At 34.5% G+C, this 25198-nt stretch overlaps 1 protein-coding gene across 5 annotated transcripts in view; it reads left to right on the forward strand.

Annotated features, from left to right (window-relative positions):
• The window catches only part of MON2 (MON2 homolog, regulator of endosome-to-Golgi trafficking), a 105766-nt gene that overhangs the window by 35176 nt on the left and 45392 nt on the right, over nucleotides 1–25198 (forward strand). For all 5 annotated transcript variants that reach the window (XR_008664797.1, XR_008664798.1, XM_055327932.1 and 2 more), the window contains 11 exons: nucleotides 8327–8451; nucleotides 8834–8970; nucleotides 10730–10883; nucleotides 16448–16680; nucleotides 18484–18565; nucleotides 19148–19332; nucleotides 20715–20827; nucleotides 21921–22025; nucleotides 22410–22490; nucleotides 22570–22643; nucleotides 22729–22819. Coding sequence is in view for 3 of the 5 variants with exons in the window: in XM_055327932.1 (XP_055183907.1) it covers nucleotides 8327–8451; nucleotides 8834–8970; nucleotides 10730–10883; nucleotides 16448–16680; nucleotides 18484–18565; nucleotides 19148–19332; nucleotides 20715–20827; nucleotides 21921–22025; nucleotides 22410–22490; nucleotides 22570–22643; nucleotides 22729–22819 (1380 nt within the window). In the remaining 2 variants the exon portion in view is untranslated. The remainder of the gene's footprint in view (nucleotides 1–8326; nucleotides 8452–8833; nucleotides 8971–10729; nucleotides 10884–16447; nucleotides 16681–18483; nucleotides 18566–19147; nucleotides 19333–20714; nucleotides 20828–21920; nucleotides 22026–22409; nucleotides 22491–22569; nucleotides 22644–22728; nucleotides 22820–25198) is intronic.

Consider the following 25198-nt stretch of genomic DNA (forward strand, 5'->3'; position numbering starts at 1 on the left):
CTGCATACCTCATCCCACTCCTAACACAGCATAGGGTGTGTGATCAGGAGAAAACTCTTGACCTGCAGCTTCTCCTTCAGATGGGAAAAAAGATGAAATAGTGTAACCACCATTCTGACTTTTTGGGGGTATGCCCAACCCATTTCATCTCACTGACAAGAAAGGCAGCAGAATACTTGGGCCTACTGAGAACAAAGGCAAGGCCTGCTGCTTGCTGCTGCCCAGAGAGCATCGTAATGTGGACATACACCAGGGGGAGCTCCATTCTAAATAAAAACAAATAAATGTCTTCAGCTAGGAAATTACACACACAAGCTCGGAGGAGACACATTGACAGAAGAGGTTTGAGAGGATCCCAAGCTTATTGGTGAAGATCTTTCCACATATAAAGCCAGTCCATAAAGACTAAAAGAGTTGGCTTTTTTCAAATGCCCAAATTTAAACAACAATAAAAAATAACAAGGCATATACTAAGAAACAGAGAAACATGGCCCACTTCAAGGAACAAAATTAATCTCCAGAAACTAACCATAAAGAAATGGAGGTCAGTGAGTTACCTGAAAAAAATTCAACATGATCATAAAGATGCTGAGTGAGCTAGGAGAGAATACAGACAACTAAATGAAATCAAGAAAGTGGTGTATGAACAAAATGAGAATATCAGTAAAGAGATAGAAACTGTAAAGAAGACTAAAACAAAAACAAAGTATAAGAATACAGTAACTGAATTGAAAAAGTCACTAGAGGGGGTCAACAGTAAATTGGATTAGTAGACTAGAAGAAAGAATCAACAGACTTGAAGACAAGTCATTTGCAATTACCAGGTCAGAAGAACAACAACCAAAAAAAAAAAAAAAAAAAGAATGAAGAGCCTCTAAGGGACTGATCGTATACCATCCAGTAGACCAAGATACACGCCTGGAAAAACACACTGGGTTCCATTCTCATACTCATAACACCTCAGACATCAGGATTTTTACTCATATCAACCAGTTCTCTGACAGCCAGATATCCTACATTTCAATTCATTTCTAACACTAACTAGAGTTAGCACAGATCATACAGTTAAAGACTCAGTCCCACAAAAGACTCTTCTCTGTTGCAGATGCCAGTTGTAAGTACTAGGTTGCCTGGTTGCTCACAAATTCTAACTTGGTTATATATGGGAAGTTCCCACAACCTCCTCTTTGGGTTTGATAATTTGCTAAAGTAGTTCACAGAACCTAGGAAAACAGTTTACTTACTATTGCCTATTTATTACAAAGAATATTTTAAAAGATACTACTGAACAGGCAGATGAAGAGATTCATAGAGCAAGGTCTGGAAAAGTCCCAAGAGCAGGAGCTTCTGTCTCCCTGAAGTTGGGGTGTGCAGCTCTCTTGGCATGTAGATGTGTTCACCAACCTAGAAGCTCCCTAAACTGTACTTTTAGGATTTTTACAGTGTGTTTTTTTTGTTTTAATTCAGTTTCTACCACTCTCCCCTCTCCAGAGAATGAGGGATGGGGCTGTAAATCTCAAGTTTCTAATTATGATTGTTTTTCCTGGTATCCAGCTCCTACTCTGCATTCCATCAAGAGTTGCCTCATTAGAATTGAAGATACTATTCACATAGGAAATTCCAAGAGACTTAGGAGCTCTGTGTTAGATGCTTCTATTACTCAGGAAATTATGGGGATTTTAGTGTCAGAAACTAGGAACAGAGATCAATATACATATTTATTACTTCACAATACATTATGGAAGTCTCAGATGAGGAAAGAAAGAGACAGCCTATTTGAAGTAAAGGCCCCAAATTTCCCAACTTTGAAAAGGAAAGGAACATATAAATTCATGAACTCAGAGAATTATAACTAAGATTAATCTATACCAAGGGAGCTATACCAAGACACATTATAATTAAGCTGTTAAAATTTACAGAGAATCTTTCAAGCAGCAAAAGGAAAGCAACTTGTCATATGCAAAGGATCACTCCTAAGACTGTCAGTAGATTTCTCAGAAACCTTATAGGTTTCAAATCTTACAGGTTCCCAGAAGGAAATGGGATACTATATTCAAAGTACTGGAAGGGAAAAAACCTGCCAGTGAAGGGGAAATTAAGACCTTGCCAGATAAAAGCTGGTAGAGTTCATTACCTGTGACAAGGCCAAATATATATCACTCTCCTACTTATTTTCCTAAATATTATCAGAGTTGTCTTAGGAGGGCTTCTCTCTAAAATGCAGGTTTAGCTACATTAAATTAAGATAAGGGTATATATAGGAAGAAAAGACATTCCTCCTTTTCTTTTTCATAGCCACTGGTCAGTCATAGAGCACCAAGTCTTCTGTTCTCACAGTAATGCAGCGTGCTTATATCTTAACACATATAACAAATCATAACAATATAGAATATAACATAACAAATATAGAATATACATTTTCTGTTTCCAAACCAAGAATTACCAACTTCTTTTTTATTTTTATAAAACTTGGTGCTGAGTTGTGCCCCTCAAAATGAACATCATAGCATTTGGAGATGGAATCTTTGAGAGATACTTAGGTTTAAATGAGATCATGCAGGTAGGGCCATCATGATGGGGTTTAGTGACCTTATACAAAAGGAGCTTGTTTGCTCTATTTCTATCACGTGAGAACATGGTAATAAGGCAGCTGTCTGCAAGCTAGGAAGAGTGGTGTCACGCAAACCTGATGATGCTGGCACCCTGATCTCAGACTTAAAGCCTCCAGAACTGTGCCAAATAAATTTGTTACTTAAGCCACCCAGTCTATGATCTTCTGCTATGGTATCCCAACAGTCTAAGAACTTGGCTTCTCTCCACTCGTTCTGTTATGTAGCAGTTCATCTGGTGACTTTTTCAGAGATAGGGATACCCTATTCTTCAGTAATTTCAGTTTTTGATGAAATTGCTGTTTTTGAGTGCATATATTTTGGACACTGCACAAGGTGCTTTACATATATTAATTCATTTAGACTTTAATACAGCTGAAAAAATGAGACTCAGGATATTTATGTAATTTGCCTGAGATCATACTTTCTAAGCCATGGAGCTGAGATGTTAATGAATTCTTTTATAGACCCTAAACCCCATGCTCTTAATTCCAGTGCATTTGACTTCTCTGCTTTCTTACTACTGTTCCTATACCATTCTCCATATTTAGACCTTAATTTCTTTCACTTGAGGGGATAAAAGTGGAACATAAATAACAGTATTGCCAGCTACAAGAAAGATTGATTGTTATTACCTCAAAGTAGAAAAATGCCTACTTCTGTGTATTTCACTCATAGGGGCTGATAACCAACTGGTAAAATTTCCCTTCCTGATAAGGCAGCTCTAGGACTGTGTTTATAAAGATGAATTCTTCAGTTATATATAAGATATTAGTTCCTCAGGGGCTCCTGGGTGGCTCAGTCAGTTAAGTGTCTGCCTTTGGCCCAGGTCATGATCCCAGGGTCCTGGGATGGAGCCTTGCGTCAGGCTCCCTGCTCAGCTGGGGAGTCTGCTTCCTCTCTGCCCCTACTCATGCTCTCTCTTTTGCTCATACTCTCTTTCAAATAAGTAAATAAAATCTTTAAAAAATGAAAAGATATTAGTTCCTCAGTGTTACACTTTGTGACATTGGAACTTATCAGTATGGGAAAGTTTAGACATTCTACAGTTTCTCCAAAGGCAAAAGTTAAAAGTGCGGTACTTGTGGAATAGGATATGTAATTGTTATGGAATGCTTGTCTCTCCTTTCTTTGTGTTTTCTTTATTTAAACATGGAAATGATACATCTCCTAGGAGACATACTAGAGTAATAATTCTTATACTTTGTAGTCTTTGGATCCCATTATACTTATAATAAAATATTGTGGAGCTTTTGTTTATGTGGATAATTTCTGTCATTTATTTTGTTAAAGATTAAGTCTGAGATTATATTAAACCCATTCTTGTTAACATAAAAACTTACTATTTTTCCAATGGGAAAACAAAGATTTTATATATATATATATTTTTTTTAAGTAATATCTTCTTTTATTTTTAATTAATTTGTTTTTTTTTAAAAAAAGATGTATTTATTTGAGAGAGAGTGTGCAAGTTGGAGGAGGGGCAGAGAGAGAGAGAGAATCTCAAGCAGGCTCTGTGTTGAGCCCAGATGCAGAGCCTGACATGGGGCTGAGTCTCACAACCCTGAGATCATGACCTAAGCCCAAACCAAGAGTCAGATGCTTAACTGACTGAGCAACCCAGGCACCCCAAAGATTTTGTAACTTTTGCAAATTTCTTTAATGGCTGGCTTAGTAGAAGATAGTTGGAGTTTCATATCTTTTGTTTTCGATCTGTTGTGCTACTTTGTTTTGGTTGAAGCATATGAAGAAAATCTGGCTTCTCAAAGTTATGTAGTTGAAAAAGGCAGAATTGTCTTCATGGATATTAATATTATCTTAACAATAGATCCTCTTCTTTGATACTACACCAAAATGGCCTAGTGATAGCTTAAAGGCATAGAATCTGAAAACTTAGAAATGACATTTTCATACTGGTTACATTAAAATTCATTGATTCATCTTGTGCTCTGATTGTATCTTTTCTCCATACATGATTTTGTAATATGTATTTTAGTGATGCAGATATTCCAAATGTTAACACTTTATACATTATTACCAAGAATTATGTAGGTTAGTCACCAGCTATTTTTCAGATAAGTCTCCTGTTATTAAGAAGTTGTCAATGTCAAAATGGTAGATACGAGTTTTCTGAAACACTGATTTTTGTTTGAAAGCTTGAATCATTATTGGCAACAAATACTGTCATTTGTTTCCCTGAAAGTGACAAGCTTTCTTTGTTCATTTTTGACAAGTATCTGCATTATACACAAGTCTAAATAGTTGTATTTTATCTTTTGCTCTTTCAGCCAAAATGGTGTTCCATAGGCGAAAAAGTGACTAAATCATTCTGAACTGTGCTTTTCCTCCAGACAACCATTGTACGTTGATATATAGTAACAATGCTTCATATGGATTCTCATTTTGTCGCACAGAAAATTAAAAAGACATGCACTTATAAGTTAGACTTAAAATCAATAATTTAAATTTTGTATTCTTGCTATTTTTGTTTTATTTTTATTCATCATGGTTTTTTACTGAAATAAACCTTTTTTTAAAAAAAAATATCTGAGTGGTTTTAAAAAAAAAAAAATGCCTGGGTGGCTCAGCAGTTGAGCGTCTGCCTTCGGCTCAGGCCGTGATCCTGGTGTCCTGGGATTGAGTCCCGCACTGGGCTCCCTGCATGGAGCCTGCTTCTCCCTCTGCCTGTGTCTCTGCTTCTCTCTCTGTATCATGAATAAATACATAAAATCTTAAAAAAAAAAAAAACTAAGTGACAATGAAGAATAGACACTAGTGCAGTTTGCTGTTAGTGTCTTGATTCTTACCAAAGTTGTTTTACCCACCGTTGCTTTTGTACCATCAGTACAAATGTTAATAAAATGAAAATGGCAAGTAATATCTTCTATTACTATAAAAATTATTGTGACCTCACTTTGACCCCACGTTGGGGAAATCACTGAACTAGTGAATCTGTTCTCCCCCAGTATTCATCAGCTTATCTTATTCTATCAAGTAGCTCAGGGATAAAGATAACTAATATTCAAAGTTTAGTTCTGTTAATATATCTAGACTGACTAGAGGAAATTAGAATGCCCCATTCAGAAAGGGTGATAATATAGCTAGTATATTATATTCTTTCTCTTTTTTTTATCATCTGAGCTAGGTACTTCTCTGTTTTCTGAATCATTTATTTTAGGCTTTGTGCCCAGATAATCTTTTTAAGGAAGATATGTTTAAGGAATTTATGAAACTTAATTATAAATGGCCAGCATATCTCTCTTCTGCCTTTGACTCACTGCTTTTAAAAAGGAATAAATGGGGCTAAATTGACTTACCCAACTTAATTTTCCACTTCTTCACATAGATGTCTCCAACAAAGGATCTTAGCACTAACAAATCCATTAGCTATAGGGTTATTAACTCTTATCAGCCCTTGAGAGATAGACTCCTGCGTCTTTTTATTGTGTCCTAAGCCAACAGTTATCTTAGGTATATTATTATGTAATAATCCCTTATCGGAAGAAATCTATGTAATACTGTGATTAGAAATTCTACCAGGATGACTTTGATTAATCTTAAGCATCATTTGTCTCTTGACTACTGTGCATTACCTGAGAACTGTAGGAATTCAAAAACATTCATCACTCTTTATGGTGGTATAATGGAGTTCATGAAGTATCTTCATGCCACAAGGAATTGGACTTAGGCCATAGATACCAGTCTTAATACCTGTTTCCCTCTGAGTTTAACCTCTTGGGGAAAAGGCTTAACTGATGCACAACAGGCACACTCCATTCATGTCCTTAAAAATAATTCAATGACCTCAACATGAGTTCACTGATCAGACTTTCATACTCGGCAAGAAAGGAGGAAGGGAGAGCAAAGTTCCAGACCTCAGGAGGAAGCTCTCCTTTACCCAAATCACAAGGTTGTAGTGGCTACAGTATAAATTGATTGATACATGTTGTAGTCCATCTCCCATAGGAGAGAAAATGATACACTCTTCAAGGCAAGTTTTAGAACAGTATTGCCTCTGGCTGTGATATAATGATGTTTCTGAGAACCTTTTTTTCTGGCCTCAAAACTTAGCTGATGAACCTTCAGTTCTACTACATTTATTTTTTTTTAAATTTTTTTATTTATTTATGATAGTCACAGAGAGAGAGAAAGAGGCAGAGACACAGGCAGAGGGAGAAGCAGGCTCCAGGCACCGGGAACCCGACGTGGGACTCGATCCCGGGTCTCCAGGATCGCGCCCTGGGCCAAAGGCAGGCGCCAAACCGCTGCGCCACCCAGGGATCCCTCTACTACATTTATATTTTACTTTCACTCTAAAATAGGTAGTATACATTTGGATGACCCACTAATGTTAAAAATCTATAGTAGATACAACTTGCACAGTGGTCACCAGCGCAATTCTTTTTCAGTTCTTTATTAAAAGGGTCATTTGTTTAGAAAAAAATAACATGCTCTGCATTTGCATGGCACTTTATCATGTTTAGGGGACATTTTTATTCTTACAGATTTCTCATTTGATTTCTCAGGAAGATGTAGATACTTTTGTCCTTTATTTATAAGAAGGCTGTGTAGCATGTCATCCACTCGGTAGGTAAAGAAGCTGAGCCCATCTGATTTCTGAGCTAGTGTTTTTCAACTGTCCTCATGATGAGGATGGTGATAAACCTCTGTCTTCTTTCACAGTCATAGCTGTCCAAGGATAAAGTGTTTTATGATCCCTCCTGCTTTATCCTCATGATTATGTCCTAGATGTAAGCATCTAGTTAACAGTACTGAAAACCATTAGAGAATACCAGCTGCTAAGACTTTGGGCGAACATCCTGAAGGCTGCTATGTTCCTGAAATTTTTTGCGCCACATGATGCTCGCTCATTTTCGGGTACCCCCAGCTAACTTGTCCAATAATGTGCTGCAGTTGGTGTGAAAGGAGGGTTCAGTTTGGCCTAGTAATCACAATGTCACACTCTTAGCTCCCAGAGGTCCTACTATGTCCTCAGTTACTATGCAACAGAAGTAATCCATTGACCTTTGAAAAACCTGGTTATACTTTTTTTTGGTCATTTATTCATTTGTCAGACATTTAATGCATAGTGTTGAGAATGTGCTTCAAACATTTTTATTTACAAAGAGCTTGCTGAGGAGATTGCTTACATTAAATAATAACAGTAATGATAACTCATAAAGCAAAACTATGTACCAGGACTTATCCTAAGTATTTTGTGTATCTTATGCTACAAATTCCTTTTTGTTTTCCTACTAGAAGATATAAATTAAACTTGCTTAGGCTTATTGCTTTTTGTTTAAACAGCAAAAGAACATATGGAAAAACTTGTGGTATTATTGAAGAGTAGAACACACATCCTGTCAGCAGTTTACATGATATATGCTTCCTGCCGGAATGAGGATGGTGGGATAGTGCATAGTGCTTTCTAAAGAGTAAGGGTAAAAGATTAACCATGTTAGCAGATCACTTGCGTGTGTTTTCAGGGTTGTAGACAGAGATTGATGGTTTATACTATTAGTTTTTCCCTAAAGAACTGCTTTTCCCTTCTTTTTCTCTACTTCCCATTAAGAATTTTAATTTATGACAAGGATTTTAATTTATTTAAAATTAGTAGGTTTTATTGGTTTGCCCATAACACTAAGAACAGGAATGTAATTTGTAAATTCTCATCTTAGATTTAAGAAATAATATTTTAAAAGTCTTATACTTTTTAGGTAACTGAATGTGAGATATTTCTGTCACTTCTGGTGAAATTTTTGGATGCAGATAAACCACAGTGGCTACGAGCTGTTGCAGTAGAATCAATACACAGACTCTGTGTGCAACCTCAGCTATTAAGGTAAAACCTCAGCAATATTTTGTTAAATACATAAGTTAATGTTTGCTAGTAGGAACAGTTTAAGTATTTATTCCCAAATATTAATGATTTCTAAACAGAGAAAATCGAATATTGTATGTATATGGAGGGGTAGTAGTGTGAGTATGGAAAACAACTGAGAGATGGGCAAAAAAATATGGGTAGTAATTGCTGTCAACCCAAATATATTGGTTAATATGGCCAAGATGTTCTCAGTCTGAACCTTTGTACTAAGTAAAATCAGGTGTGATGAAGTTTTAAGTATAGCATTCAGACTGATATATCAACATCACTTACTATAAAAAATGTTAAAATTTTTTAATATGTTCAAATATTTTTCTCAGAAACATTTAAAATTTTACAGGTCATTTTGTCAGTCCTATGATATGAAACAACATTCTACCAAGGTTTTTCGTGATATCGTGAATGCTCTGGGATCTTTTATTCAGTCATTGTTTCTTGTCCCTCCTACTGGAAATCCTGCTACAACAAACCAAGCTGGTAAAAGCTAATTCATATTTTGTTTTTATATTCTGCTATGATTTACTATATTCACTATTCTGAGAGGATATTATAGAAATTTTGTGACTAGAGAAATTTGGATTACCTAAATGTAATGTTCAGTCTCATTGAGGCAACTGTGTTTATCTTTCCAGAATATGTTTCCTTCTCTGATATACTTTGTTTCTCACATAAGAATAAGACTTTATTTTTATTTTATTTTTTTTTTAAGATTTTATTTATTTATTCATGATAGTCACACACAGAGAGAGAGGCAGAGACATAGGCAGAGGGAGAAGCAGGCTCCATGCACCGGGAGCCCGACGTGGGATTAGATCCCGGGTCTCCAGGATCGCGCCCTGGGCCAAAGGCAGGCGCTAAACCGCTGCGCCACCCAGGGATCCCCAAGAATAAGACTTTAGATACTTATCCTCATTTTAGAAGAATCTTCATTTTGGGGCACCTGGGCATCTCAGTCAGTTAAGCGTCTGCCTTCTGCTCAGATCATGATCCCGGGGTCCTGGGATCGAGCCCCATGTCTGCTTCTTCTCCCTCTGCTCCCCTCTGTCTGTGCTCTCTCTGTTCTTCTCTCTCTCAGGTAAGTAAATAAAATCTCTCTTTTTTTTTTTTTAAAAAAAAAGAAAAGAATTTTCATTTTGTGCCTCTCTTTAAAGAATCTGGTTCACCACCTTAGGAGGTGTATTAGTCTCTCTCTCTCTCTCTCTCTCTCTCTCTCTCTCTTTTTAATATGGTATAAAACTTTATTATTTACAAATGTCATTTTGTAAGTAGTGTGGTCTGTATATCTTAAATTTCCATCCCAGGACTACAGTTTTGGCATAGTAGCTCTGTGCAAAAGCTACTCTCCTGCTTATTTTTTTTTAGAAATTTATTTTTTATTGGTGTTGCCAACATATAGAATAACACCCAGTGCTCATCCCATCAAGTGCCCACCTCAGTGCCCGTCACCCAGTCACCCCCACCCCCTGCCCACCTCCCCTTCTACCACCCCTAGTTCGTTTCCCAGAGTTAGGAGTCTCTCATGTTCTGTCTCCCTTTCTGATATTTCCCACATTTTTTTCTCCTTTCCCCTTTATTCCCTTTCAGTATTTTTATATTCCCCAAATGAATATATCAGTCTCTCTTTTAACAAAATAGGTAAACTTGATTTAACCTTGTTTGGAGATCAATGTATGACTTTTGTTTCTCTTTGCCTTCTCTATCTTCCACTATTGACTATCTAATTAATGGTTTCTTAATTCTTTATTTTCACCTCTGATAAAAAGATGGTTTAACGAAAGGTATTATTAGAAAATTTTCTTCTTTTTTTTTTAAGATTTTATTTATTCATGAGAGACAGAGAGACAGAGAGACAGAGAGAGAGAGAGAGAGAGAGAGAGAGAGGCAGAGACACAGGCAGAGGGAGAAGTAGGCTCCATGCAGGGAACCTGACATGGGACTCGATCCCGGGTCTCCAGGATCATGCCATGGGCTGAAGGCAGCACTAAACAGCTGAGCCACCCAGGCTGCCCTATATTAGAAAATTTCTTGGTAGTTTTTTATTAGTACCTTTTTTATAAAAAAGGAACTGGTGTTCTAGGGAAATAGATTCTCTAATAGTCAAAACAGGATTGATAAACTTATTTATTTGTGCAGTATCCATTCCTGTAGAACAGTTTTTTTAATTGCCAGATATTTGAGTATTATTGATTTGTAATTAGTAAATTGGTATCTTTGCTGTCTTCCCCTTATTTAAAAGGAAACAATAACTCAGGTGGCCCTGTCTCAACACCAGCTAACTCAGGAATGTTGGGGATTGGTGGAGGTGTTACTTTGCTACCAGCATTTGAATATAGAGGAACTTGGATTCCTATTCTGACTATAACAGTACAAGGCAGTGCAAAAGCCACCTAGTAAGTAGTAGTAGTTTATTTTGTAATAAATGATGTCATTGGGATTGTTTTATCTTAAAATCTTTCTCTCTGTATTATGCTTTGAATTTTAAGCCTAGTAATGCAATTTGAACTAATGCAATTTAGAACTAATTTTCTTTCGTCATATTTTGAGAATTTTACCAAGGATTGGATTTTGTTTGTTTTCTTTTGTACTATTTGTTGATGTGTTAGTGTTAATGGCATTGTGAAACAAGATGTGGTTTCTTTACCTGAGGACCTACCTATTCAGCTGCTCTATATGGCTTTTTGATTTAAATATATGACTTTGGACTTAGATCTAATACTGAGTTATCAGAAGCAAATTAGTTAACCTTTTGTAAAATCTCAGTTTCTTTACCTATAAAGAGAGAGTAATAATATATCTACCTTTCAAGATTTTATAGGTGAGAAGAGTTACTTTAACTGTGTAGCTAATTATGTTTTTAGAGTTTAACACACAGTACTTTTAGTTTAATTAACTTAAAGTATTTAATGGATTACATACGTGTTATTTTTTTTTAATATTTTATTTATTTATTCAAGAGAGACACAGAGAGAGACAGACATAAGCAGAGGGAGAAGCAGGCTCCATGCAGGGAGCCTGATGCGGGACTTGATCCCGGTACTCCAGGATCACGCCGTGGTCCGAAGGCAGGCACCAAACTGCTGAGCCACCCAGGGATCCCAACATACGTGTTATTTTTATTGTCATTAGCCATTTCAGCTTAACAAATACATATTTGACAGTGTATTGTTGATTTTTCCTGAGTCAGAGTGAACAACAGTGCTACAGAAATAAAGCAATTAACCCTATGTAGATTTAACACTACTGCACTTACTGTGAGGCAGGCAGTCAAGTATACATTTTGAGTGCTTGGCATGTGTAATTAAAACACTCTTCTAATGATTGTAAATCAAAACTCAAAGTGTGAAGCACAGGCTCTGACTGTTGTTTGTTTATTTAAATTTGAGTATAGTTGACACATCAGATAAGTTTCAGGTGTATTATACAACGTAATGATTTTACGAGTTTGTACATTATGTTGTGTTCATGACAAATGTAGCTGCCATCTATCCTGTTACATCACTGTTACAATATCATTGACCACACTTCTTATGCTATAACTTTTATTCCCATCACTTGCTCATTCCATAACTGGAGGCCAGTGTCTTCCACTCCCCTTTACCCATGTGCCCAATCTCTGCTCTCTGACTAGTTAAATGATAAATTTATATGATATGTTGGTCTGCATTGTATAATCATTGTATTTTGCCATGCAGCTTTATTCTGCCTAAAATTATAAAAGTATAGAATCATAGAGGACTGAAATGTTTAACTAAAATTCATTATATTCTTACTCATTTAAAAGATACTAAAGTTACCTAGTCTCATAGAAGCTTTTGCTTGCTACAAAGGCTAGTGACTCAAGTATACTAGAGGATCAAATTTAAAAGAAATCAGATTTCTAGCACTGATGGAGACGATAATCTCATTCATTTCCCCACCTCATTTTATAAATTGAAAAACCCAACACAAAACTTACATTTTAGAGAGTGAGATAGTAAAGTTTCAAATAAACATATAATATCACCTTGGGTAGTGGTTAGTTCTTTGAAGACAAAACAGATTAAGGGGTCGAGAGTGACCAAGGTAGAGATGGGGACAGAAATGATCTCTGAGGATGTAAGTTTGAGCAAATATATAACTAAAGGGAGATAGTGAAGATGTATGCTTGAGGAAGACAAATGACAAGGGAGTAAGTACTTGGCAAAGTTGTATGAATAACTTTTTAAACATTAAAATGGAAGCTTGAACCAATTGTTTATTGATAATTTATTCCTTATCAATTTAGAGAGTTGGATTTTAACTAGCTCTGCTACTAAATACTGTTATTTTGAATACAGCACATTATTTTCACTTGAATACAAAGTTAGGACTAAATCTCTAAAGGAACATAGATTTTTTTTTTTTTAGTGCTATAAACACTGAGATTACTCACCTCTGAAGTCAAAAATAGCTAAAAATATTGCTTTTCTTTGTACATGAATTAGTATGTTTCCACTGAAGCCTCCCTTTTGAATTGGCATCTTTCATTCGTTTGTTAAGAAATTCAGTATAAAGTTATTTTCACTTTTTTCTTTGAAGGCATACATATAAATCTCCATTGCGTATTCTGTTCTTTTATTGACTTTTTAAGTATATAATCATATGAAAACTTAAGTGATATACAGACGGAAGCAGTTTATACTAAGTAGTGTTGACATTCTTTCTAATTACACAATGGCTCCTTTCAAATTTGGGCTTGTGACAGTTTTGCACCTTTACCTTAAATTTATAAATACTTTAAAAAATGGGTTACATTTTATCTGAAACTGGAATTTATATATTAGTTCTAATAAAATAGCACTGAAATATTGAGATAAGACACTGTTGGCTTTGTTATAGGCTGTCGTATATAAATAAAAATAAGCATAAATCACCTTTTTCTCTGAACTATTCTAACACTTAAAGTCTTTACCATAGAACCTAGGGATTAGAGTCTTGGGTATTTAGGATTATTTTCTTTGTTTTAGATGCATTTTCTCAGTAGATCATTTGCTCTTTGAGAAGAGAAATTTGAAAAAAAGAAATGCTTAGCACTCAAAGACTTAATGTGTGGCTCTAAAAGGCTCGTTGGCTTGGCAATAATTAAACCCATAAACTTTACCTTCCTTTTTTTGAGCTTAGATCTCTTAATCAATAATATAAATATATTTTTATTGATTACCTAAATTTTAAAATCCTTAGAATTGGCATATACCAGGGGTTAAATTGATAGGCTTCAGAGTCAGACTTGGGTTAAGAAATGTTGATTGATAACTGTGTCACTTTAGTCCTTGTTTCATCATCTGTATCTTAGGAGTTTCATGAGGAGTTAAACAAGAAAGTATACATAAAAAAATCTCTTAGTGTCTCAGGCCAAGAGTAATTGCACAACAAATGATAGCTATTTATAGGTGTTGTTTATTCTGAGTTTTGCATTCCTTTATAAATTACCTACCTGCAATCTTGATTATGATTCAGAGACTGTTAGAACTTGAGGTTGGAAATCTTTTTTATTAACTTACTATAATCTTTAGTGATTTCAATTTTATTTTTGATATAACAATAAAGCAATAACACCTTTAATTCCGGGACTTCTTTATGATCCTTGATGATCTTTCTTTTTCTTTTTTCTTTCTTTCTTTCTTTTTTTTTTTTTTTTATTTATGATAGGCACACAGTGAGAGAGAGAGGCAGAGACATAGGCAGAGGGAGAAGCAGGCTCCATGCACTGGGATTCGATCCCGGGTCCCCAGGATCGCGCCCTGGGCCAAAGGCAGGCGCCAAACCGCTGCGCCACCCAGGGATCCCCTTGATGATCTTTCTTTATGAAAGAAACCGCATACTGCTTATCAGTCATTCCTGGCTCTCCCTTTCCCATTTTCCTGCCAGCCGCTAATCTACTTTGTTTCTACTGACTTACCTATTCTTGATATTTCTTATTAATGTAATCATGCAATAAATAATCTTTTGTTCAGACTTCTTTCACTCAGCATATTATTTTTTTAAAGATTTATTTATTTATTCAGAGAGGGGGGAGCAGGCTCCATGCAGGAAGCCTGACGTGGGACTCGATCCCGAGTCTCCAGGATCATACCCCGGGCTGCAGGTGGTGCTAAACCGCTGCGCCACTGGGGCTGCCCCACTCAGCATATTTTGAAAGTTCATCTTGTTTTGGGATGTATTAATACTTCATTTCTTTTTATGGCTAAATAATACTCCAATTTATGGATTATTTTATCTACCAGTTGGGTATTTGGATTGCTTCCACTTTTTGGCTTTTAGAGATAATGCTGCTATGAACATTTGTGTACGACTTTTTGCTTAGACATATGTTTTCATTTCTCATAGATATATACCTAGGAGTAGAATTGCTGAGTCATATATTACTCTATATTTAACTCTTTGAAGAACTTCCAAACTATTTTCCCAGCTGATTTTACCATTTTACATTCCCACCAATAGTGTATGGAGGTTCAAGTTTCTCCACATCATCAGCAATACTTATTATTGTTATAGTCTTTTGATTATAGCCATCCTAGTGGACATTAAATGTTGTACTTTATTTCAATTTGCATTTCTCTATATAATGATAACATTGAGTATCTCATTAGTATGCTGATTGGCCGTTTATATATCATCTTGGGAGAATTGTCCTTTCAGATCCTTTGCTCCCTTTTAATTGGGTTGTCTTTTATTATTTAGTTGTAAGTGTTCTTATATATTCTGGATCTTTAGTCCCTTACCAGATATATGATTTGTGAAAATTTCCTATTCTTTGGATTGCCTTTCATTTTCTTAATAGTGTCCTTTGAAGCACAATAGTTTTTAATATTGAATAATTCAGTTAATCCATTTTTTCTTTTGTTTCTAGTGCTTTTGGTATCATATCTACCAGATCATTACCTAATGGGAGGTTGTGAAGATTTTTGCCTGTGTTTTCCTGTAAGAGTTTTTAGGTTTAGCGCTTATGTTTAGGTCATTGGTTATTATTATTTTTTAAAGATTTTATTTTGAGAGAGAGCAAGCATGAGTGGGTAGAGGGGTAGAAGGAGAGGGAGAAGCTGACTCCCTGCTGATCAGGGAGCCCTATATGGGGCTTAATCTCAGGACCTTGAGATCATGAGCCAAGTGAAAGGTAGACATTTAACTGACTGAGCCACTTAGGTGCCCTGGTCATGGATTAATTTTGAGTTAATTTTTGTATATGATATGAGGTAGAGATCCACCATCATTCATTTACATGTGAATATCCAGTTGTTCCAGTACCACTAGTTTTTTTTTCCATTGAATTATCTTGATAGATTTCAATTTTAAGAAATTTAAAACCGTAACTCCATATTTGCCATGATTTAAGACAAAAGATATGTTACTTTCCTTTTGAAAGCATTGTTCTAACTATGGAGTAGAAACTGCTCTAAAATTTGACTTTGACATATTGATGCTCTGAGTATTATTTTTATCCTGTTGGCAGATTGTATCTGAGATAATAGATAAGCTACGTATCCCATAGTAATACATTCTCGGTGTGAAAATATCTTCCTGTTTATAGAATTGATTTGATTTTATAGTACCTTAATTTGAAAGCACCTGAGTCAGAGTTTGAGAAGTTTTATAATTCACTCAGTCATACTCTGTTTTATATGTAAGTCTTTATTTCTCTAATACCAGCAGTTAAAATACTGACATATTAAAAAAAATATTGAGATATTTAGCATAAGAGATGAAAAGGAAAGTATTAAAATAATTATGGCAGTGGTCAGGCCTTAATTTTTCTTATCAGTTTCTTAGAACACTGAGAAGGGATGCCTCCTCCAAGTGAAATAAATTCAATAATGTCCATTCACTTTTGGTACTTTGTCGCTCTTAACTTCTCTGAACTACAAATTATGGAAATACTTTTATATATTTTCATCATCATGGTTTTTAATTAGTGTTCTGATTTTTTTCATTATTTCAGCCTAGAGATGTTGGACAAAGTTGAGCCCCCAACTATACCGGAAGGTTATGCTATGTCTGTGGCATTCCATTGTTTGCTTGACCTTGTACGTGGAATCACCAGTATGATTGAAGGAGAGTTAGGAGAGGTTGAAACAGAATGTCATACAACCACTGAAGCAGCCTCTTCACTAACACAGTCTTCAGAACAGCAAGAATTACAGTCAACGTCAGACCAGATGGATAAGGAAATAGGTATATGCGATGTCTGTAATTTTAATTTTAATTCTGAAATAATTTGAAATTTATAGAAAAGCTGCAGAAATACTCAAGTTCACATGTATCCTTCACCTTGATTTCCCAGTTAATACTGCCATATTTGTGTTACCATTTTATTAAATACATCACTGCACTTTTTCCCTGAATATTCTCTACTATTAATATGCAAATATCAATATTACTCTCTAATATTAGAGAAGTTGTAGACATGATGCCCCACTACCTCTTAATACTTTAGTGTTTTCTTAAAAATAATAAGTTTCCTAACATAACTAGAGTACAATCCCATCATAAATTTAGCATCAACCCAGTATTATCTAATCCCAGACCTCATTCAAATTTTGCCAGTTGCCGCAATGATGTTTTTTATGTTCTGGGACCATACGTTGAGTTTACTTCCACATTGCTATACTATCCTTTAATCTAGAACACTTCCTTTTTTTTTTTTTTTTTTTTTTTTTTTTAGAACACTTCCTTATTATTATTATTTTTTTTTGTCTTATATGTCCTTGACATTTTTGAAGAGTACAGGTGAGTCAGTTTAGGTTTGTCTTTTGTTTCCTTATAATTAGATTCAATGTACTCATTTTTGCTAGTGCTATCATAGAAATATTGCTGTGAAAAAAAAAAAGAAATATTGATGCGTTATATATTTAGTGTATCAACACAGTAGGAGAATACAATATCAGTATGTATCATTATTGGTAATGTTAACTTTTATCATTTGGTTAATATGATGTCTGGCTGGTTTTTTCAATGTAAGATTAATTAGGAACTTTTGTGGAGAATATTTTGAGACCTCTATAAAAGAGAGCTTTCCCTTCTCCCCCATTTTATTTTTAATTTACTCATTTAAATTAGTATGGATTCTTGGATTTATTTTATTTGAAAGGTTACAATATGATTATCATTATTTGGTTTAACACTCAGATTGTTCCTGATATGGCCAGTGGGACCTCTTTCAAACTGGCCACTGTGTTCTTTTATCATTGTCTGAGCACTGCCTTACCATCTAACAAAATAAAATGTTCCTAGCTCATCTTTGATCTTTCTTGTCAAGCCCAGGAATCAGTCATTTTTCATAGGAGCTCTCGCTCCTTTTAGTTTAATACTTCAAAACTAACACATGGGCACTAGTGTGCTTCTTACTACTTGAAAAGGAAATACACTCATACACATGCACACATAAGCACTTACTCTCTACATTTTAAAAACATTTGTCTAAAAATGTTTTAAATGAGGTTTCTCCAGTTCTGGTTTAATACCATAAGGCTTATTTTAAACTTCCCATGTTTGCGTTACGTTCTTCAACAGTGAGAAACTTGGTCCCAGTTTATTCAGTGGATTTATTCATTTGCTTAATTCCCAGTGTATAGAAACCAGTTTTCTGGCTGAACAGCTTATTACACTACATTCCTAGCTTGTCACAGTGGCTGGAAGCCATTGAAGGGGAAGGGAAACGGAACTTGGATTACCCATACATAAATACATACACACACATACACATATACAGCTATCAGTTAGCTTGTGTACTGAAAGATCCTACAATGGATATTTTAAGGCAATTTAGTTTAAAGACTTTTTGAATTCTGAAACTTTGGTGTGGTTATTAAGTTTCATTTATTCAAATGTATTTTAAATTCTAATGCTTTAGTATTTAGTAATTGAGTTGCTGATGGAATATGTAATAAATGACTAGGGAGGTTTTAGAATGAGATGTTGTCAAATATTATGCTATCTATAATGATCATGAAATATTGCATGTTTTTGTCCTTTAAGTTAGTAGAGCTGTTTGGGAAGAAATGGTGAATGCCTGCTGGTGCGGTTTACTTGCTGCTCTCTCACTCCTCCTTGATGCCAGGTATTAAGTCTTTATAATTTTTATATTGCATGTGGCAGTTAATTAGAAACAAACATTAAAATAGTTACTTAAGTTGGTCCTAAAATTATTTCTTAATGTTAGTTAAACATTATTCTTTTTTTTTTTTTGCCACCTCCCCCTCTTTCATCCTATTCTTGCCCTGCTCCCCACAAGAATAGTTGTCACGATGTTTTAATGGAAAATACAATCCTAAAATTACAGAATGCCTTTTTCACTTCACCCTTACTACTACTTTTACAGTGATGGTAACTATCAATCTCTTTGATTTTTTTTTCCATAATGACAGAATTTAATGATTCTGAAATGCTTAATATTTTAAGTTAAATCTTTGAGTGCATGACCATTTTCTTCTATGACGAATATATGTATTACATATTGCTTTTACTCAGTTCAAATTTTCAGGTATTATATTGATTAAAGTTCTTTCTTAAGTATATTGATTTCAGTAATATTTTTGTATAGATTTTCTTATAGCTTCACTGAATACTTAATTCCCTGTCATGTTTGCAGTATAATTAAATACAAATTAATCATATTAAATAAAATACTTTATCTTTTCAGCACAGATGAAGCTGCCACTGAGAATATTTTAAAAGCTGAACTGACTATGGCTGCTCTTTGTGGAAGACTGGGCCTTGTAACCTCAAGAGACGCCTTTATAACTGCAATATGCAAAGGTTCCCTGCCTCCCCATTATGCTCTTACTGTACTGAATACCACCACAGCAGCTACACTGTCCAACAAATGTAAGACTTTAACTTTTTTATTCATCTAGTGGAGAGATATGGTACGGAGAAAAGATTATACAAATTCTGAGTTCAAGCCCCTGCTGGTTCACTTATTGACTCTGTGACCTCTGTTAGAAGTTAATGACCCAGAGCTTCAATTATTTACATGTCTTTAAAACAATGGGGGTACAGGGAGAATAATTATTTTATTTTATTTATTTATTTTTAATATATATTTTTAAAGATTTTATTTATTTATTCATGATAGACACACATAGAGAAAAGCAGAGACACAGGCAGAAGGAGAAGCGGTCTCCACGCAAGGAGCCCAATGCGGGACTCGAACCAGGAATCCGGGATCACGCCCTGACCCAAAGGCAGGCGCTCAAGCACTGAGCCACTCAGGTGTCCCAAGAATAATAACTTTAAACAATAATTCTGAGGATAGAAGAAAATAAATCTGAAAGTCTTTTTTAAACTATATCATACTGTTTTATTTTTTTTTAATGGAACTAGTAGAACCATAATGCAGGCAACCACTTAGATTAACATTCAGTTTTTTTTTCTTGTTGAATACTTTAGAAACACTCAAGCTTGTCACATGTAATGTGTTTCAAAATGATATTTAGTTTTCAAACCGAAAACATGAGAATTGGCCTCTAACTTTAACTAGAAAAGTTCACTGGGAATACATGTTAATAAAATAATGTGTTCTGATTCTATTTTGCTTGTGAAGAAGTCTCTCAAAGTCTTTAATTTAAAAAAGTTTTGTAGGAAATTACTTTAGTGGGATGCCTGGTTGACTCAGTGAGTTATGGTCTACCTTCAGTTCAGGTCATGATCCCAGAGTCCTGGGATCGAGCCCTGCATTGGGCTCCCTGCTCATTAGGGAGCCTGTTTCTCCCTCTCCCTCTGCCTGCTGCTTCCCCTGCTTGTGTTCTCTCTCTGTGTCAGATAAACAAATTTTTTTTAAAAAGTAGTTAAAAATAGAGAATTACTTCAAATTTGTTTGTCTTGGCTTTTATACCTCCTGAGTTTTAAAAATGTTTGCATATAATTGATAACTAAATAAGTGTCATAGTTGAACTTAGCTTAATCAAATTAATGTTTTTAAAAATAATATTACTGGGGTGCCTGAGTGGCTCAGACAGTTAATGTCTTACCTTCAGCTCAGGTCCTAATATCTGGGTCCTGGAATCAAGTCCGGCATCAGTTTCCTGCTCAGTGGGGAGTCTACTTCTCTATCCCTCTCCCTCTCCCTCTGCCTCTCCTTCCTTCTCATGCATACTCTCTCTCTCTTTCTCAAATGAATAAAAAACAAAACAAATAAAATATGACATTAGTTTAAATGCAGTGTGAGGAGTATATCTTAATTATTTAAGCTTTCCTTTGTTTTCTAGCATATTCCATCCAGGGTCAAAGTGTTATGATGATAAGTCCATCAAGTGAATCTCACCAGCAAGTTGTGGCAGTGGGTCAGCCTCTGGCAGTTCAGCCTCAAGGGACAGTAATGGTAAAGCATTTTTCTTAACTTGGTTGCCAGCTAATTATCCAGCACATTTTTTGCACTTTTCTTTTTGTGTTTGCCAAATTTTATCATTATCATTATTTACTTTCGTTTACCTGGATGATTGATACCTTTAGAAGACATTAGTGATTGACATTATCATGAGCAATTATGATAACACAACTTTTTTTTCCCCCTAAAGAGTAATATATTTCAATCATCTTTTTAATAGTAACTATCACAGAAGATTATCTCCAGCCAAGCAAGGGTCATGGCTATAATATATATCTTACAGATATATTCTGAAAAAATATAACTAGAATAAAAATAGTTTACATGGTTTCCTTTTGATATAGAACAACTTTGATTTCTACAAAATGTTAATTCGAAGGAATCAGAATAAAAGGAAAGTATAAACTGTGATCTGCCATTTCTTCTTATGGTACTCTTAAAACATATTATTTTCCAGTATATTACCAGTAGTAAGGACCAAATGAAAAGAAATATATTCTCCATGATGATGATAATAATAATGATGATAATAATGATGATGATGGTGGCAGCTAATATTTATTGAGTTTTGTCTTACCTGATTTATTGCCCTTAGCTCTTTACATTCTAAAGTAATGAAATGATAGGTAGAGAGGTTAATTTGTTATGATAGTTCTATGACATGAACTCAGCCAATGTGGACTCCAGGCCAATGTCAAACTGTCCTTTATACAGTTAAGAGTTATACTCTTGCTATATGTTCACAGGTTAATTTTCAAAATCATAATGTAAACTAATATGATATGATGCCTGTTTATATATATACTTCTTTAAGGGCCTTTGTCTTAAAGTAGAATCTGTAAGCTTTTATTTGTTAAAACTCCTTACTTAACCTTCCCCATCTGGAATCTCTTAAATGAGACATTCTAATATATATATGATAGCACAACTTTTAAGCAAATTAATTTGTTCTATACCAAACCATCCAAACCCATTTTTAAAATATTTTTGTTTTTTTTATTTAAAAAAATATTCGAATATGATAATGCTGCTTTACAAGAATGCAAAAACAGTTCTTACAAATATATCTTTTTTAAAATATACATAGCTCACTTCCAAAAATATCCAGTGTATGAGGACTTTACTTAACTTGGCACACTGCCATGGAGCTGTTCTTGGAACATCATGGCAACTTGTCTTGGCAACTCTACAGGTATGTTGTAGGCTCTGGGTCAGAGGTCAGTATTGTTTTTATAGCTAAGTGCTAACAGAGTAAGCAGTGCCTATTGGTGCGTTGGGCAGGCCTTAAAGAATAGACAGAAAGTTTGAAGAGGGAAAAGTTAGAAAGGAAAAAAGACATGGCTTGTATTATACAAAATGATGGAATGCTTCTCTTAATGGCCTAAGTTCTATATCCTGTGCTTGGTATAAGAAGTATTTTATATGAATAGTAATTGCTAATTTAAATTTAGTTATTGGAAACCTTCTGATTTTAATTTTAGTTATTAGATTAGAAGTTACTACTGATTTTTAGTTTTAGATATTAGAATTTTTATAATTTTTAAAATTTCTTTGTTTTTTTCCTTTAATTTAACAGCATCTTGTGTGGATTCTGGGATTAAAGCCTAGTAGTGGTGGTGCTTTGAAACCTGGGAGAGCTGTAGAAGGACCCAGTACAGTAAGCTCTAGTTAGTCTTACTCAATTTGTGCTTCCTGAAATGTTCATACATTTACATTTAATTGTATTCTTCTCTTAGGTTCTAACAACAGCAGTGATGACAGATTTACCAGTGATTTCCAATATACTTTCAAGATTGTTTGAAAGCTCACAGTAAGAATCAGTTTTTAAAATTGATAGATCTATTATTAGTGTGTATTTTAGATCAGAATGTTTTATTTCTTCATTTTCATTATAGGTATCTTGATGACGTATCATTGCATCATTTAATAAATGCACTTTGCTCCTTATCCCTAGAAGCAATGGATATGGCCTATGGAAATAATAAGGTGTGATATTCTGTTTTTCTGTTTTAAATATGGTACATTATTGAATTAAATAAGGTGATCTTATGATCTTAGTATTTTGGTAGTGGGACTAATACTTAACTTGCAGGCTACCTCAACTCTGTAGAGCTTTTAGCATTTATGGTTATTTGTTGAAGGAGGAGGAAAGAGGACATAATGTGGTTTGTGATATGTTTTATATTTATTATAATTTTAAACTATGTCCATTTCTCTTGGATACTGAAATTTTAAGAAACATTTTAATAAAGAATAAAGGCAATACCACGTTTATAAATGAGTTCCATAAGATGTCACAATAATATTTGTAATTACAATTTATGATTAGGGCAATACAAGATTTAAATCAAGCAATATATATATGTCTCAGTTTTTCTTGCCTTCGTTGGGATGGAAAATAAGGAGCTAATCATTTCTTTCTAAAGGTAATGATTCCCCCTACCTTGAAAATTAAATTTTTGCTTTGTTCATTGACTGAATGAATAGAAATTTTGAATATTGACATTCAAGAACATCTCTTTCTGTACTCAAAATATCATTTTGTATTATACTTGGAAAGCACAGGAATATATGGATTGATTTATACTTTAGAAATTACTTAAAATAAAATGCTTTTTCTGTTTAAAATAAGTATAGTGTAACCATTTACAAGTAAGTGAAGAAGATACCCAGCACATGATTAAAAAGCAGAGAATTTCTAACTTGTTTAGCATGTACTTGTAAGTCCAAAATTATATTGCTCGCCTAGTCCTAAATTATAATTCTTTGTACTGTGGTTTGTTATCTGTAAGACTGATTTAAAGAGTAACTGATAAGGTCAGTTTTGTATATTATAGCACATAGCTAGAGAATTACATAAACATTCAGGTGTTTGAAAATACGTACTATTAGTTTACTCCAAATTAAGGTGAGAGTAATGCAAAATATAGGCAAGAGTAATACAAAATATAGTGTACAGCAAGAGTAATAGAAAATATAGTGAAGTAATCAATTTCTTGATATCTTTAATAATCCTACATCTTTAAGATGAACTCTTAACACACAAATATATTTTTAATAGAGTACCTTAATAGAGTCTGAGCAAGTTTCTGTGGTAATATCTTGAGAATTTATGTATTATTAACTCAGTAACCACAGTGTGTTTACTATGTACATGATACTCTGCTAGGAAATATAAAGAAAATAGACAATTTTTACTTGCTAACAGCATGTAAACTACTTGGCTCATAGTTAAGTAGTAAAGTAGTATGAGTTTAGATAAAATCATAGTTACTAAGTGATATGAAATTTATTTTCTGAATCCTTTATGTCCTGTTATGGAAGATACTTTTAGTGTATATTTCTACGAGAAGAATTAAGATTAATCAAGATAAATTAGTTTGTGATTGGACTTGGATATTGAAGGAAAGGTGTGTGTTAGAAAAGGGCAGGTTTGTGGAAATCAAAAGAGAAAAATGTTACAAGAAGTCAAGAATAATGAAAATTGAGAAGAAATAGGAAATTTGATTATTACTAGTTTATAGTTAACCTGAAAGAATTCAATTTCAAGAGAGTGGTAGGAGCAGATGTGATATTTCAAGGAGGCTTAGAGGGAACAAATGTTGAGAGAATATGAATGCATTGGATAGAGAATTATGTTCCTGAGAATAGATTTTCATTGCTCTCTTAAAGAGTTTAATTTTGTAAAGTGAAGTCGTAAATGTGGAAGGGAAATAAAAGTTTATAAAGGGATCCCTGGGTGGTGCAGCGGTTTGGCGCCTGCCTTTGGCCCAGGGCACAATCCTGGAGACCCGGGATCGAATCCCACATCGGGCTCCCGGTGCATGGAGCCTGCTTCTCCCTCTGCCTGTTTCTCTGCCTCTCTCTGTCTCTCTCTGTGACTATCATAAATAAATAAATTTAAAAAAAAAAGTTTATAAAGATATTTAAGTATAAAACGTTTTTAGGGCAGCCCGGGTGGCTCAGCGGTTTAGCACCGCCTTTGGCCCAGGGCATGATCCTAAAGACCTGGGATCGAGTCCTATGTTGGGCTCCCTGCATGGAGCCTGCTTCTCCCTCTGCCTGTGTCTCTACCCCCCTTTCTCTCTGTTTCTTATGAATAAATAAATAAAATCTTTAAAAAAAAAGTTTTTAAATGGAAGCATAAAACAGTTTATTATTCAGTTGTACCTTCTCTATGTAGAAATTATAACAAAATATGCAGGTGTTAAAATAAGTAGAAACTTGTATAATTTTCTTCATTGTTAAAAAATACTTATTAGTGTCAGCTCTTCTGAGTGAGTTAAATAGTCTAAGGATTAAAGATATAAATATCAATGTTCTTTATTGTGGCTTTACAGTGACCAGTCATCTCATTATTTGGTC

Source organism: Nyctereutes procyonoides, unplaced genomic scaffold (assembly GCF_905146905.1).
Source record: "Nyctereutes procyonoides isolate TBG_1078 unplaced genomic scaffold, NYPRO_anot_genome, whole genome shotgun sequence".
In the NCBI taxonomy this organism is placed as follows: domain Eukaryota; kingdom Metazoa; phylum Chordata; class Mammalia; order Carnivora; family Canidae; genus Nyctereutes; species Nyctereutes procyonoides.